Source organism: Lolium perenne, chromosome 6 (genome assembly GCF_019359855.2).
Source record: "Lolium perenne isolate Kyuss_39 chromosome 6, Kyuss_2.0, whole genome shotgun sequence".
Classification (NCBI taxonomy): Eukaryota; Viridiplantae; Streptophyta; class Magnoliopsida; order Poales; family Poaceae; genus Lolium; species Lolium perenne.
Window position 1 is genome coordinate 114,605,957 of NC_067249.2, and position 16,059 is coordinate 114,622,015.

At 40.0% G+C, this 16,059-nt stretch overlaps 1 protein-coding gene and 1 long non-coding RNA gene across 3 annotated transcripts in view; one reads left to right on the forward strand and one right to left on the reverse strand.

The window, feature by feature from the left end:
- LOC139832014 (uncharacterized) overlaps positions 1 to 16,059 on the forward strand; it is a 76,987-nt gene that overhangs the window by 45,499 nt on the left and 15,429 nt on the right. The window lies entirely within an intron of this gene.
- Positions 4,984 to 14,284, reverse strand: LOC127326059 (high mobility group B protein 9). 2 transcript variants are annotated; one of them, XM_051352888.2, is made up of 7 exons: positions 14,142 to 14,284; positions 13,740 to 13,956; positions 12,984 to 13,062; positions 6,575 to 6,737; positions 6,413 to 6,496; positions 5,688 to 6,070; positions 4,984 to 5,598 (listed from the first exon to the last, which is right to left on the reverse strand). In XM_051352888.2, the coding sequence occupies exons 2-7, from the start codon at positions 13,949 to 13,951 to the stop codon at positions 5,179 to 5,181; spliced, it is 1,341 nt and encodes a 446-aa protein (XP_051208848.1). In that variant the 5' UTR covers positions 13,952 to 13,956; positions 14,142 to 14,284; the 3' UTR covers positions 4,984 to 5,178. The 2 variants fall into 2 exon arrangements, with proteins under 2 accessions (XP_051208848.1, XP_071678713.1); XM_071822612.1 differs by having other exon boundaries at positions 14,132 to 14,253.

Genomic DNA, 16,059 nt, shown 5'->3' on the forward strand with positions numbered 1-16,059 from the left:
TGTACTACATCTGTTTCAATGAATAAAGCATTTTTTTCAACACTATGTAATGTTTCATCAAGTTTTTAGAAAAGAACATTAATATGTACGCCGGACTCTACACTCACATGCATCTTAATCAATGGTGACAAATATTTTTGACTACACCCTCCCAAATCCATATACTTCCTCCATCCCTAAAATGTTGCTCAAGTTTATCTCTATACTGGTGTATATAGACATATTTTAGTTGCAAACATATCCGTATGTAGAAAAATTTGAGCAGCTTTTTTTTTTTTTGAAACGGAAGGAGCAGCATTATGTGCCATTGATGGGAAGTACTATTTCTGGCATGCAGATCAGTGTATCTAGGGCAGCATGTTGCATTTGTCGACTTCATTTTATTTCCTATAGAATCACAAGTTTGTAATAATAAATACATGTGGAAAACTATTCAGTAGCTAATATAAATCATATCATGTGAGACATGTAATGTGCTTTGTGCGACCTTTGTTCCAATGTATAAATAACTTTTTCCAAAAGACAAACTATGTAAATTTCGATCAAGTTTGTAGAAAAGATCATTGATACATAAAATACATAATCCATATCCTTAGAATATCATAAATTATATTTTCATATTTTATCAATATAATACTATCGTTGTTTATATATTTTTTAAGTTTGGTAAAACTTTACTTAGCATAGGGCCACAACTTTCACACCCTTTCTCACTTCTACTTAAGTGATGCAAGATATGATGTAACAATTTAATAACACCGTTGTAGTTAGTCCCAAACAATAATGTGAAACACAAAAATGTTAGCCCGTGCGATGCACGGGTTGATGACTAGTTTTCATAATCAAGATCAGACAGACATAACGTAAGGGTTTTACCTCATCGAGGGCCTCGAACCTGGGTAAATCGTTCTCCCCGCTTATTTGATAGCCGATGTGTCGTGTCAACCTACAGGATTCCATCTACCCTAAGCCCCATAAGGAGGGCATTGCCGAGGAGTACCCTCGACAACTTCAGTTTTAGCTTGGCACATAACACCTTGCTTGCTAAATTGCGACAACTTCCCCCATCAGTAATGACCTTGCAAGCCTTATCACGACCAACTAGTGCCTTGGTTTGAAACAAATTGCAGCGCTGAGTAGATGCACTTGGCTGCACATTAAGAGCACGCTGGGATACAACAATAGTGCGAGCTTCAGACGGATAACCATCTACACCATCACTGTCATATTCATCATCTTCTGGAGCATCCGGATCAGCATCATCTCCAGTCTCATACTCACCATTGTCATTAATGAGCATCACTTTACGATTAGGACAATCTCTCTTGAAGTGACCCTTGCCACCACATGTATGACAATTCATATAGCGGTTGCGCGCCGTAGACATGCTAGAACCACTTCCACTTGCAGCAGGTTTGGACTTCTTTGTGTTGGACACATTGGAGACCGTCTTGCATAGGAAACGTTGCGGGACACGTTGATGGTGTCGGCGCTGTAGAGGGTGGTGCCCTAGATGTAAAGCGCCCAGCTCCTGTAGCACGGCCTTTGATTTGTGCTTCTTCCGCTAACTGTGCCTCAGCTTCTCTTTCATGATGTAGTAGCTCATTCATAGTAGTGTAATGGTGATGACGAACAATGCCTTTGATATTATACTTCAAACCATGTAGAAAACGCTGCATTGTCATCTCAAGTGACTCACGGACACGGCCACGCTGCATAAGCATCTCCATCTCCATGAAATAAGCATCAACCGTCAGAACACCTTGTCTCAAGAGGGTCAACTTATCATATACCAATCACAAATAATTAGTGGGAAAAAACGAGCTTGCATAATTGGCTTCATCTTGCGCCATGTAAGAACAGGCAATTCTCCATCTTCTTGATGAGCACGTGTAATTCCATCCCACCAACGTAATGTATAGCCATCAAATTCTGAAGAAGCAAGCTTGCTTCCTGTCTTTAGTATAGTCATGTAGGCGCCACAACTTCTCAATTTTGAGCTCCCAAGTGAGGTATTCTTCAACATCAGGACCTCCTTCAAATTTGGGGATCCAAAATTTTGGCTTACCCAAACCATCGTCCTGCGGTTGTGGAGGAACACGGCGGGCTGCTCCGACGGGGATAAAACCACGACCACGGGCAACACGTCCAACACCACGACCAACACCACGCTCTTCAACATCGGGTTCTTCTTCAAAATCGCCATGAGCACTGTCCCCATCTTCATGTTGTTGTTGTTGTTGTCGTTGTTGTTGTTGGGTCAGATTCTCAACAGCTAACTGCAACACTTGAAGAGAGCGTTGAATATCCGTCATTTGTTCTTGGATTGTATTGACGGTCTCATTGGTAGTGTCAAGCTTCTTGGTGACCTTCTGAATGTCATCATTAAGTCATTCGCCCTGTTCGCGGAATTCACGTCGCATCTCATTACGAAGAGCTTCATACTCCCTCCAAGAAACAATATTAGCTCAATCCTTCTTTTTCTGGTCAACAAGTTTAGCATCACTAGACGACATGGTTAGTAGGTTAGTGCACTAAAACAAATATCTGTGGTGGTACTCTCACAATTCACTCAAAAACTGATAAGAAAGGTAAATCTTACGACTACAAAGTGAATTAGTATTGCTTACCACTTGGATTGACAACTAGTTGATGAGGATATCCAGGCAGCTTGGTACACTAGGACAGCCCGTGATATGATGATTAAGTCTTTCACAGCGAGACAACCTGTATATATAATCTCACAGCAACGCGATGAACGTAGCCTGGAGAAGAGGGACGAATCAGTAAGCAACGGTTCGATGAACGATACGCCTCAAACCTGAGCTAGACAATCCTTGATGAATACAAGAACCTTCGTAGCGGATCTTTATTAGAACTAGATAAACGGCAGCGCCGCACCCCCGGAGGGATGATACACGTGAACACACACAATGGTTTAACCTAAACTTGTCTACCCTCAACCCTAGCCGGACTGCACCCTTATATGAGGGGGTGGCTGGGGTGCCCCACTAGGTGGGCTGACCTAGTTTGGTTTGGACAGGCCCAAAACCAAACAGAACACTAAATTTAACCCTAATTGGCCCACCACATGACCTGGCTACATTATTTCCTAACATAGAATGAATGACACAACCTTAGACTTAATTATTACATAGCATAGGTTGTCCTAGTGTGTCAATCCTAAATCCTCGATGGCGTATCGCCTAGCTTGGTGGAGTCCTGAAATAGGGCTTCACCTTGGCATTCATGCCCTTATCATGTGGTATCAGATTTCTGGGTTGCTCACAACGAGGTTTTGTTGATCGATCGCATCTAGATCGGTTTGCATTGGAGGAGATTGGCTTGGTATAGTTGCAGATCAAGGGAGAGGAAGGAGTAGTACTGCAGAATCTCTGCCACGATAGGAGTTCGCCGGAATTCTCTGTCGCGGCAGGAAAAATCGCAAGGATGAAGAAGATTTCCGTCAGGAGACTGGCACTGCCGGCCTTGACACCCCGGCACTGCCGGCCACACCGGCAATGCCGGCCTCCCATAATTTTTGAAAGTTTTCTCTGTCGCGGCAGGATTTCTGCCATCGACACCCCGACACTGCCGACCTCCCAGAATTTTGACAGTTTTCTCTGCCGCGGCAGGATTTCTGCCAGTTTCTCTGCCGCGACAGGAATTCTCTGCCGTGAGCCAGTTTTTGCCGTTTTCTGCTGATTGTTTGTTCCGCGCACACCTATGGTTTCTTCACATTTTGGTGGTGTGGCAGATAGGAAGCAACATGTCTATCATGATTACCTTAGTATTGTGACGGGTTCACACTTCGATGCATCTACCATGAAGTGGATATTGGCTAGCTCTGCGACACCGGCAGAATTTTAAGTTTTGGGAATCCCACATTGGTGGTGGTTTTGAGCGATGCAAGGCGTTTGATAAGTGATTAAATGGAGGTATACTGCCTCATACGTCATGTATGCCAAGAGATTAAAATGGAGGTAATATTGTTGAAGATGTTGATAATGACCACGGCAGAGGGGATGAAGCGGCAGCCCCCCCCCCCCCCCCCCCCCCCTCTCCAATCTCCCCCAACGGCTATAACATCCCCAAAAAAAGTGTTTTTACAAAACAAAAAGAATACAATTTTAATATTTAAATTGCCTTGATTGCTTAACTTTGTTAATTTTTCATGAAGAAAAAGAGGCTTTGTGAACTTGTTTGAATTTTCTTAACCCTTATTTAATTTACTAAATTTTGAGTGGATTAACCTGAAATTTCCAAATAAAATAACTACATGAACAAATTACTTATTTTTTTTAAAAAAAAATTGTTTGATTGTGAAGTTTTATACACATACAAAGTATTATTGTTTAAAATGATATTAAAAAATTATAAATGGGTGGAAAGCTATATTGTTAAACTAGATATAGTTATTTTGATTTACTAGAGTTTACTACAATACTATTTTGTGGGAAAATATTTGGAATTCATAAGTATTATTTTTGGCAGTTAAAGTATTTTAGAAAATATTAATCCCTCTGGTCCCTTCTAATTGACTCCAATATGACTTGGATATCCAAGTCAATTAAAAGGGCATATAGGGCTGAAGTGCATAAACATATTTTTATATATATTATTTTTGACTTAAAAGGGTTTCCTAGGTCCAATATGGCTATTTTGATTTTCTGAAATGTCTATGTATGTGATTGAAATGAATTTGATTAAGTTGAGGCTATATTAAAACTCCCAAATAACCAAAAGAATAACCAAGAAAAAAAAAGCAAACACTCCAAGTGGAGCGACCCAACCAAGCCGGCCAAGCTAGGTTTCCAAACACACTTGGTAATGCTAAGAGAGGAATTTATGCAACAAAAAAATGCTGGAGTAAATCCATAGGACACGCTAGGTGAAAAGGTTACATCTAATTCAAGATAAATCTGTAAGCCAAAACATCTAGGATCCATCCAGTTCAAGATACAAACTTTGGAAGATCTGAACTGAAAAAATAAAGGAATAATTCATGTGCTGTTATCATTATTATAAATTTAGGGCATGTTAGATTCTAAGGCAATGCTGATACATAGAATATAAGTAAGAAAAAGGACAGCACCGTGATCCTACAACGAAGGCAGGAAGCATCTCCTGCATCTCGGTTTAACTTGGCAGTCTGCACCACAAAGTCGTTTCTGATCATTAGTTCGGTGGAGTGTTCAGTTTCTCATTTTCCTTGGGATTCTCCCTCCTGCGAAGCTCAAATCGGGCGCCATGAGCTGAAGGATCAAGCTGCCCAGGAGAATCGGTTGTCTCCATGCCCAGCTCAGGAGACGTCTCCATGTGTAGCGCGTCATCTTCAACAAGTCTTCCACCTGAATCATTGCTTTTGTCGCTGCTGTTGCACCCTTGATTGGAAAGCAGCATATCTCCTTTACTGACCTTGGAGTCCACTTCATCAATAGTTACTTCTGTCTGAGGAAATCTCTGCTGGATAGGCACCACATTGCTGATAATAGGCACAGAATTGCTGATAGGCTGACCTGTTCTCATTTCTTCTCTATAAGCAGCCAACTGGGTCTGGTATCTCTCCTTGTCTTGTACACCTCTTTCTTGGTACACCTGTTGAGAGTCACAAAAGGCATATATCGCATGAATGAATAGCTAATGATTTGCAGTGGCAAAATTTAGTACTTTTCTTTCTATCTTACTGCTTTGTCTTCAGTGCTTAGACTATTCCACCGTTCACCAATCATTTTACTGATCAGCCTGTCTTGTCCAGGATACTCTGGCTTAAGCTTTCTGTGCTGGTCTTGGAAAAAAAAATTATAGCCGCTCCTATTTGGTTTGGGATGTTTGGGGTCTGTTGTGCTTAGCTTCTTCCTGCGTCGCCTTCGCCTAAGTCTACCCTTCAAATCATTGTTGTTTATGGGAATAGTAGGTGCCAGAGTTGGAAGAGCAGGTTCCTCAGTGCAATTATAGAGGACTGCTTTTGTGGAATTTGATCCCATAATAACAGTCACTATGTAACCATGTTCAAACTTGCCATCAATTACTACGTCCACATCAACAGCATCAGAAGACAAAGCTGGGTCTAAAACAGTTGAAGGAACAATGCATTAGTCATATGGTTATTTAATATTCTGGAGGAAAAATGTTACTAACACGAAAAGTCATTCCCATTTATTAGTTATGTTTGTCATCAGAAAGCTCCATTTACTCCTTTTCATGGGTGTTTGTTTTTTATCTTATCAAACTTCTATTCATTGATATCCCATCATATTAATGACCTACAAAGTGATGCTAAAGTAAATAGATTAGCAAATCTTGTAACTAATATATCATGATAATCCAAGGTTTCTGCAACTGAAAATAAGCATACATATCCCTCGTGGCTCATAAATGAGCTAGAGACGATGAGTCAACTGAAACTGACCTGAAGGAGCATTGCTGCCTCTTTTTCTTTTCTGTGTAGTTTGTCTTTCAGCTCCAACTTCAATGCAGGAAAGTGTTCTGGGGTCTGCGGCGACAACATGGTATGAGTAATTGCAAAACTCAAACAGCCAAAACTAGATGGAATTATGTAGATTGCACACACCACTTTCTTGTTGGTACCAGCCTTGTGCTCCAAAGAAATATAGCTGTTCAAAATGGTATAACAGTGACATGTAGTATTTCTTCAACATAAAAGAAGCATTCGTTGCAGTAGCAGGGAAAATAAATGACCCCGTTACTTCTCTCCATCTGTTTTCTGCCTTCACCTGTTATATACACCAATATTCGGTTATATAGCTGACGTTCTGACTTGCATGAAACATCACAAAATTGAAGTGTCATGCCTTCGACTTGCTTTCATTTGACAAATCTGGTCGCTAAATATCTAGTAAAGCATCAGATACAGTATATACCAGTGAATCCCTATTGTGGTTCCAGTGTTAACAGTTCGGTTTTTCACGTCTAGAACGTGTTATGTGCTTCACACGTTCAGAATTATATGGTACACTTACCAGTCAAACACCTTCAACAGTGATGTTCTTGAAGGATCTTTATGAACTTTATTATCGCAGAGGGATTGCAAATGGACTACTAGTATGAGCACTGACGTTTTCTCCAATAACTGAGATCTTATGTAAGTTTCAATCATCTGAAAGAGAAATGCTATAACAATATCTGGATTGTTGCAAGAGACTGGCACGAATGAGAATTCATGTGTCAGGATTCCCATCACCCCATATTAGGAAGAGCGGAAATAAGATAAAGACCCATCAATGCAGTTAACAGCGGGGGATTTTTTTCAGACAGAAAAGGCAACCTTTACTCAAGAGATGAAAGTTACATCATTCAGTAGGAGCGACATAATGTAAAAAGGAGCTTCCAAATACCATGTGTTCACCTGATATATAAGAGCATGTTAGCTGGCTCATCCGCTACCATATTAGCCTCCCTAGGACAAAAATGAAAGGTTGTTTTTACCAGCTCTTTCGTATGAAGTGAATTTCCATTTTCATTCCCACTCGCACGAATAGTTTAATAAGTGATTGATATATCGAGTTATGGACAACATTGTGTGAACCAAAGTGTAGCTGCAATTAATGTAGGCCAACTTTTTTTTTTTGAGAATTTAGATCAGCTATTAGACGAGTGACATAACAGGCAAAAAGATTAGCTTGCGGAGTTCAGCTATTGAATTGCACCTGACAGTGGTGATTTGTTCCATGCCACTCTGTTACGGGACAAGCAAGACAGACTACATGATTACTTTGTTACCATTCATAATACAACAAAACATGCATTCCTGATAAGCGAATATACCAGCCCACCCAACCATAATATTAACAATATCAAATATAGAGCATCATTGGGAAATAAACTGATTATAGAGCAGAAAGCCATTTGATTCCTATCAATAGTCCAAATCCTGCAATTTTAATCCAACTGTATGTACTCCCTCCGTCCCATGAAACATGTCTTAACTTTGTCTAAATTAGGATGTATCAAATTTAGACAAAAGTTAAGACATATTTCATGGGACAGAGGGAATCTTTTTGCATTTGCCGGGTCACTATATGATGGTTTGTTTGGAGATCAGTCATCTATGCACTATATTTTTACACGAGCCCGGCAACCCGTTCAATTTTCAAGGAAATCGCAACTCTTGTCTGCTAATAATCCACCTCCACTTATTCACCACCAGTCCAATCCACCCACTGAGGCCACCACATACGTCTTGGTAATGCGATTGCACAACAAGGTGAGGCTGCAAATGTTGGGCCACAAATAGGGCAGGACCACAGCAATCCTACTTACTGGTTTGGTTGCTGACAAGACGCGACCACAATTGGATGAGAAAAAGGCGAGGATGAAATGATACAGAAGGTGGATGCGACTTGACTAGAAGTCGAGAAGACGACACTGGGCAGCACTTTTTCTCTCTGCCGACTGACCGACGGCCCTGCACGCTGATTGACCGACCGCCCTGCACGCTTCTGACCATACACATCTAGTAAGTCTAAAACGTGAACACAATTTATTTAAATCATGTGAAGTAGCTCATGAACACCTGAATCTGGCATGCAGGTCTTGGAGAACGTTGACTTGGTGGCATTTAATGCTTAGTTCTGGCGTGCACAAAACAAGATTGGGCACTTCATCTTTCCAAATTGTTATCTGAGATCTAGGCTTTTCAATGACAGGGTGTGCCAAAAATAGGTAGATAGGAATGAGTAGAGATGCATGGTAAAGCGGTTACATGTCTTCCTTAATGAAGATGAGAATTCCTATCTGTACTAGATTGTTTCCTTTTTCTGTTCACTTTCATTTTATGTTGATAAGAACGAGTACAATGATATGTTTTTTTCTCTTGTATAGTTGTATTTGGTGGTTGTGGAGAACAATGAAGCAAGGAGGACATGGAGTTGAAATGAGTTGTCGAAATAAAATGCATCACTAATTTTTAATACACATACAATTCTGAATATATAGTCCGAGAGATGAATGATAATAGGTGAAGTGCTACTTAGCTCTATTCTATGGTACATTCTCGATTTTTTTTCTTACTACTATCTTTAATTCCACATAGTACTGGTTGTCAAAACTTATGAAAGATACTCCCTCTGTTTTATATTACTTCGCATATTAGCTTTGGTCAATGTGAAACTTCGAAAAGTTTGATAAACCATTAATAAAAACTATCAACACTTAAAGTACCAAATGCATATAATATCAAAGACTATGTCATGATGATTCTGAACCGGAGGGAGTAATACTGATTTTAATATTGTAGATGTTGGTATTTTTTCTAAATATTTGGTAAACTTTACAGAGTTTGACTTTGACGAAAACTAATATGCAGATTAATTTGAAGCAGAGGGAGTATATCTTTACATGCGCTAATTAGTCATAGTTATATGCTTGCTTTGTTTCATACATCTAAGATAAATTTTTCTTTTCCACATAAGGTGATTATTTTGCATAGCTTGATAATCCGTCCTTGTGAATTGTAGTATGGAAGATACCTAATTTAGAGACAAAAAAAACAGGGGAGATGATGATTTACCCTTGTTGGAAGCATGTACGTCAATGCACTCATCAGTCATCACATCATAAATGATCTTTTTTAACTGATGGAAAAGTGTGGGATAATTATGGGGTTAGACAAACAAACATGCCTAAGAGATTAAGAGAAGCGAACCCCAAGAGGTGTGTGGTTGTCACCAGATTAAAATAAGGCGTCGGTGCAAGTATAACGCTTGACATGTGCATTCAGAAGTAAATAACCATTTGATGTATAGTTTTGTACTCCCTTCGGTACAGCGCATGTAGTTTAAGATAAACTTTGACTATTAATTTGGTCCACAAAATATGAATTATATCTCTACAAAAGATATACCACTAGATTAATATTCAAAATAACTTTCCAATGATATAATTTTTGCGACATATAAGTTATAACTCATATTTTATTGACCAGATTAATGGTCAAACTATTTTCCTAAATTACATGCGCGCCTGTTAAACTATTAAGACAAACAAAATGTATGTTATTTTAATCATCAACATAATGATGAAGTATGGAGCAACACATGACCACTAATATAGTGGCGGCAAAGTAAAAGGACAGACAAAGGGAGGAAGTAGACACTGACTCGTTTCTAGTGGGGTGAGCTTCGATAACAACACATCGACGGAGGGGAAGCAGATGAAGGTGTGAGTGCAGCGGTCGCCGCAGATGGAATATACAATTGGTAACCACGCATGCATCACAAAATAAAACACCTTAGGATAAATACTTATGTATCTTCATTTTCTTATCTTTAGCCATAGCAAATGGTTTGATGAAGGCAAACACCTTAGGATAAATACCTATGTATGTTCCTTTTTTCTTATCATTAGCCACTGCCAATGGTTTGATGAAGGCTACCTCACACCTTTACCCCTCATCAGATACCCAGGGGCAAATGTTGCCATATCCTTAATAGTGAGGTTGAGGTGACAGGAACCATGACAAATCGGTCTTCTTTTGAAAAACAATGTCATATTGTGGCGGCAAAGCCTTGGGGCTAGCAACAATGAAGAGAGTGGGAAAATGGTACATTCGTCTGAGATAGGATCAAAAAAGAACAAAGAAAGGGATGGACAATCATGCTGATGGTGAACAGATGTTAAGCGGGTGAAAACCACATGTGCACTGTGCGAGTTCTCAAAATATTAAATAGGGTCTAGACTTCTATAAAACTCCCTCCGATTCATATTAATTGACTCAACTTAGTCTAGATACAAATATATCTAGTTTACAAACGAGTCCAGATAATGTATCTAGATAAAGTTGAGTCAATTAATTTGAATCTGAGGGAGTACTATTTTTCGTCGCAAAGCTCCGTAGAGTGCTGGGATGAAACAAATGGTGGCACATGTGGTGAGACGACAATGGAATGACATGTACAGTGATCCAAATTGTTAATCCGTAGCAAAGCACATGTATTTAGCCAGTATTTTCTAATGCGTGAATAAGTGCTAATATTGGTGTCATGTTAACTCAAATGTTTGCAGGCATCACTGGAAGTGATATTACTAGGAGAAATACCAGATTTCACTACTGCTACTGTAAACATTTCATGTAGGCACCGCACCATTGTAAGGGCAGATGAAAATTGAATATGGATATATAATGTTATTTGAGTTCACCTTTCCTTGCTCGCCGTATTTATCAATTTCTAAAGAATTGTGACCCAGGAAGTACTCAAATTCGTCTGTCAAGAGTTTCTTACCTTTTGGCAGTAGTAATACAGAGATATTCGGTATCGTCAGCTAATAAAAGTGATAAAATATTACTCCCTCCGTCCCAAAATATAACGCATTTAAATTTAGTCAAAAGTCAACATCTTCTAAGTTAGACCATGTTTATAAAAAAATATGAACATCTAGAATACTAAATCAATATCAACAGATTCACCATAAAGTATATTTTCTCAATATGAATAAAACACCTTAGGATAAATAATTATGTATGTTCATTTTCTTATCTTTAGCCATCGCAAATGGTTTGATGAAGGCAAACACCTTAGGATAAATATCTATGTATGTTCCTTTTCTTATCATTAGCCACTGCCAATGGTTTGATGAAGGCAAACACCTTAGGATAAATATCTATGTATGTTCCTTTACTTATCATTAGCCACTGCCAATGGTTTGATGAAGGCTACCTCACACCTTTACCCCTCATCAGATACCGAGGGGAAAATGTTGCCATATCCTTAATAGTGAGGTGGAGGTGACAGGAACCATGACAAAGCGGTCTTCTTTTGACAAACAATGTCATATTGTGGCGGCAAAGCCTCGGGGCTAGCAACAATGAAGAGAGTGGGAAAATGGTACCTTCGTCCTCTGTTGAGATAGGGACGAAAAAGGACAAACAAAGGGATGGCAATCATGATGATCGTTGAACATATGTTAAGCAGGGTGAAAACCGCATGTGCACTGTGCGAGTTCTCAAAATATTAAATAGGGTCTAGACTTCTATAATACTATTTTTTGCCGGAAAGCTTCGTAGAGTGCTGGGATGAAACAAATGGTGGCACATGTGGTGAGCCAACAATGGAATGACATGTACAGTGATCCAAATTGTTAATCCGTGGCAAAGCACATGTATTTAGCCAGTGTTTTCTAATGCGTGAACAAGTGCTAATATTGTTGTCATGTTAACTCAAATGTTTGCAGGCATCACTGGAAGTGATATTACTAGGAGAAGTACCAGATTTCACTACTGCTACTGTAAACATTTCATGTAGGCGCCATTGTAAAGGGCAGATGAAAACTGAATATGGTTATATAATGTTATTTGAGTTCACCTTTCCTTGATCTCCGTATTTATCAATTTCTAAAGAATTGTGACCCAGGAAATACCCAAATTTGTCTGTCGAGAGTTTCTTACCTTTTGGCAGTAGTAATACAGAGATATTCAGTATCATCAGCCAAATAAAAGTGATAAAATATTACTCCCTCCGTCCCAAAATATAACGCATTTAAGTTTAGTCAGAAGTCAACATCTTATAAGTTAGATCATGTTTATAAAAAAAATATGAACATCTACTAAATCAATATCAACAGATTCACCCTAAAGTACATTTTCTCAATATGTCTATTCAATATTATAGATGTTGATATTTTTTCGGTAAATATTTGGTCAAACTTAGTAGGGTTTGACTTTTGACTATCCTTATACGCCTTATATTTTGGGAGGAAGTACAATTGCAGCAAATGGTGATAAATATGGCCAGGCGTATAATGTGTATTTTCTCAATATGCCTATTCAATATTATAGATGCTGATATTTTTTCCGTAAATATTTAGTCAAACTTGGTGGGTTTTACTTTTGACTAACCTTATATGCCTTATATTTTGGGATAGAGGAATTGCAATTGCAGCACAAGGTGATAAATATGACCAGACAAATACTTTGTCCGAGAATCTTAAACAACTGAATGCAAGTAATTCTATTGATTTCTTGCCTTATCAATGCCACCTCGTGAGGTGACTTCCTTAAATAGCTGATGAAGATCCAGGTCTTTTCCACCAATAATTGGCACCCTTGCGGTAAAATGAAGTTAGAGATACACCAAACAAAGCATGTTTAATGACAGGAGTAGATAACATAATAAGCAAAACAAACAAATAAGTTGATAATGCAATTATGTTGACAACATATTATTAACGATGTGAGCAAAGATTATCTGGAAGGGCAAGATTAACGATGTGAGCATGCTTGATGACATGAGGAGATTAAGGATGCGGGCATGCTTAATGACCACAAGTAACTGGCAAAAAAAAATCTGGAAAGGCAAGATTTAAGAATCCAATTTTGAACGGAACAACGGTGCCATATTCAGAGGCACGGCCAGCCAGCTACCACAGACACCAAAAGAAATGACAAACTAGCTAGGAAATCAGCATCAACAGATTTATGGCTCGAGACCTATTGGCAGATTTGGGCCACATGATATAAAGGTCGGGGGAGATTAGTCAAACGAAAAAAAATGCAGGTCATTTGCTATCAAGATTGCCGCATCTCCCCCAACTTCCCTTTCTCTCCTCCCATCTTAATCTCGGACTAGAAGGATAACAAAAATAAAATCCAACAGCACGCCATCACATAGAAAAAAAAAATACAGAACAGCTAGAAATTACAATGCAGGAGCGTGGATCGTTTGATGATTGATGCAGGTTGGAGGCATGTATAAAGAGAAGGCAAAGAGGCGATCCCTTACTTGAGCTTTGTGCCCATGTGCGCGTGCAGCTTCTCAAGCGCCACCGTGAAGAGCGCGGCGTCCTCCACCACGGCTTTGTGCTCCACCATCCGCGCCGGATACGCCACGAACCTCCCATTCTCGCCTCCCGCCGCCGCCGCCGCCGCCGTGGACTCCTCCACCTTCTCCTTTCCCTTCCCTGCCGCAGCAGCAGTATCCACCACGCCGCTCATATCCCCTGCGCACACGCGACCAAGCCATCATAATCACCATCGACGGCCGGCTCCAAAACTATGCCGCCGCTGCACGCACGGAGCGGCGTGCGCAGGTTGAAAAAGGGGGGGCAGACAGAGGCAGAGGAGTATTATTTTTCCGCTGTCCTACTCTGCCACCATGTACACGCACGCACTCACCTTCGCTTACCTTAATATTTTGCTTTGGTTTAGGTTTTCCTCGGATGGATTACCCTGAGGTTAGTGATAATAAAATACCTAATGTTGAGCTGGTAGAGAAAGACAAGAAGGGGAGGAGAGAGGTCGAGAGATAACGTTATAACTTATAACCCAAGGTTGGGCTGGTTGTTCTCCGCCATATGTGTTACCGTCAAATAGAAAGAAGATATAGATAGATAGATAGATATATATGGGGAGTCCAGTAGTAATTATAGATAGACAGGTATATAGGGACATGCACACCATTTCACAAAATGGACCGGAAATTCAAGTTGCCCCGGGTGTTTATGGGTGTTTATGTTTCCATAGGAGGATATCTCATCTATTGATTCAACCGCTGTACCTACAGCCACATAAATATAAGGACCAATCACTCGAGCTCGTGCCAAACAAGTTAACTATCAGGTATTTTTGTTTCTTGAACTATTCCTCACATACATGAGAATATGATGCTACCTAAATCAGATATGTTTGTTACTCTTAAAAATGATGGATCAAGCGTGGATGAGGAGGACAAGTATTGGAGCATGATCACGCATGGAGAAGATGGCAGCAAGCATTTGAGATTGAAGATGACGCCGCAAGTGGAGATTTCAGAACTTTGAAGTCACTATAAAAAGAGATGAAGACATGGATGAAATATAGAGTTTTCCATTTCATAATTTCGTCCATAGCATAATATGGTGCTCCGTCACCTTTAGTTTTGGGCCAGGCCTATGTTATTTTCGCAGGAATTAAGTCAGCCACTTTTTAGAGTCTGTATTGAATGGGGAAAGGCCTTCTAGGGTTTGGTTCGGCCACCATACGTATGGATGGCCGAAACCCCACATTTTCCTCCTTTAAATACCCTCATAGCCGTCACGATTAGACTCGGATTTTGATTAGACTAAAAGTTAGCCATTGCTGCAACTCTCGTGTACTTCTTTTGAGGCCAACACCCAGAACAAGACCGACTATTCGGAATCCCACATTTTCAATAAAGTTTTCATCTATATCCACAATATTCTGATTGCATCATTAGTTCTTATTTGTTCTCGATTTCAGATAGGAATTAAGACCCTCGCTGGCAGGCTGATCGTGCATCCGCAAGATAAGTAACTCCCGGAGATTATCCTAGCGATTGCATTGGCGCACGAGCTTTGCACGTGTAGTCGGATCGTCAAGCACGAACTCCACCAACAAATCGACGGTATCATACTCTCATCAAAAGATCGGCCACCTTTGCCCTATCAAGTGGTATCAGATTTCAGGTTGATCGGTGAGATTTTACTATTTTCGTAGTGTAAATTGCATCTGCCATCATACCCATAAACCACGAAAAAGCCAAAATACTGTTAGGGTTTTAGATCATCGTCCCATAAACCCCCTGCCACGTCTTTGCATTGCCTTTTCAGTTTTGCATAGTTGAATTTGTGTCTGCATCTTCGTGTCGAGTTGCTGGTCTTAGCGTCTAGTTCCTTTAGAGGTTCGAGTTCTGGTCATATTAGTCACGCCGCCGCCACCACTCGCACTATACACAGATTACCGTCATCATCGCCATATACACCGCCACATACTTCCGTCATCGCCATATATACATCTCCATATACACCTGCCATATACTTCCACCATCGCCATATACACCTACCATATACACCCGCATCTGCCATATACCCTGTTTCCTACCGCGACACGGATTTGGTGCTATTGCTCTGTCGCGGTAGAGTCCGTGTAGACTAAGGTTTTCCTATTTTTTTCCTTAATAGTTGTTGCCTTCTAATTTCATCATGTGCTGTAGAAAAATTTCCATGAGATAAGTTTTGGCCGCAAGTAAAGAATTGGAAGGGGAGCAAAAAAAAAATTCTAGCTACATTAGTTTTGATAAGGGCTAAGCCCAAGGGTGTGCCCGA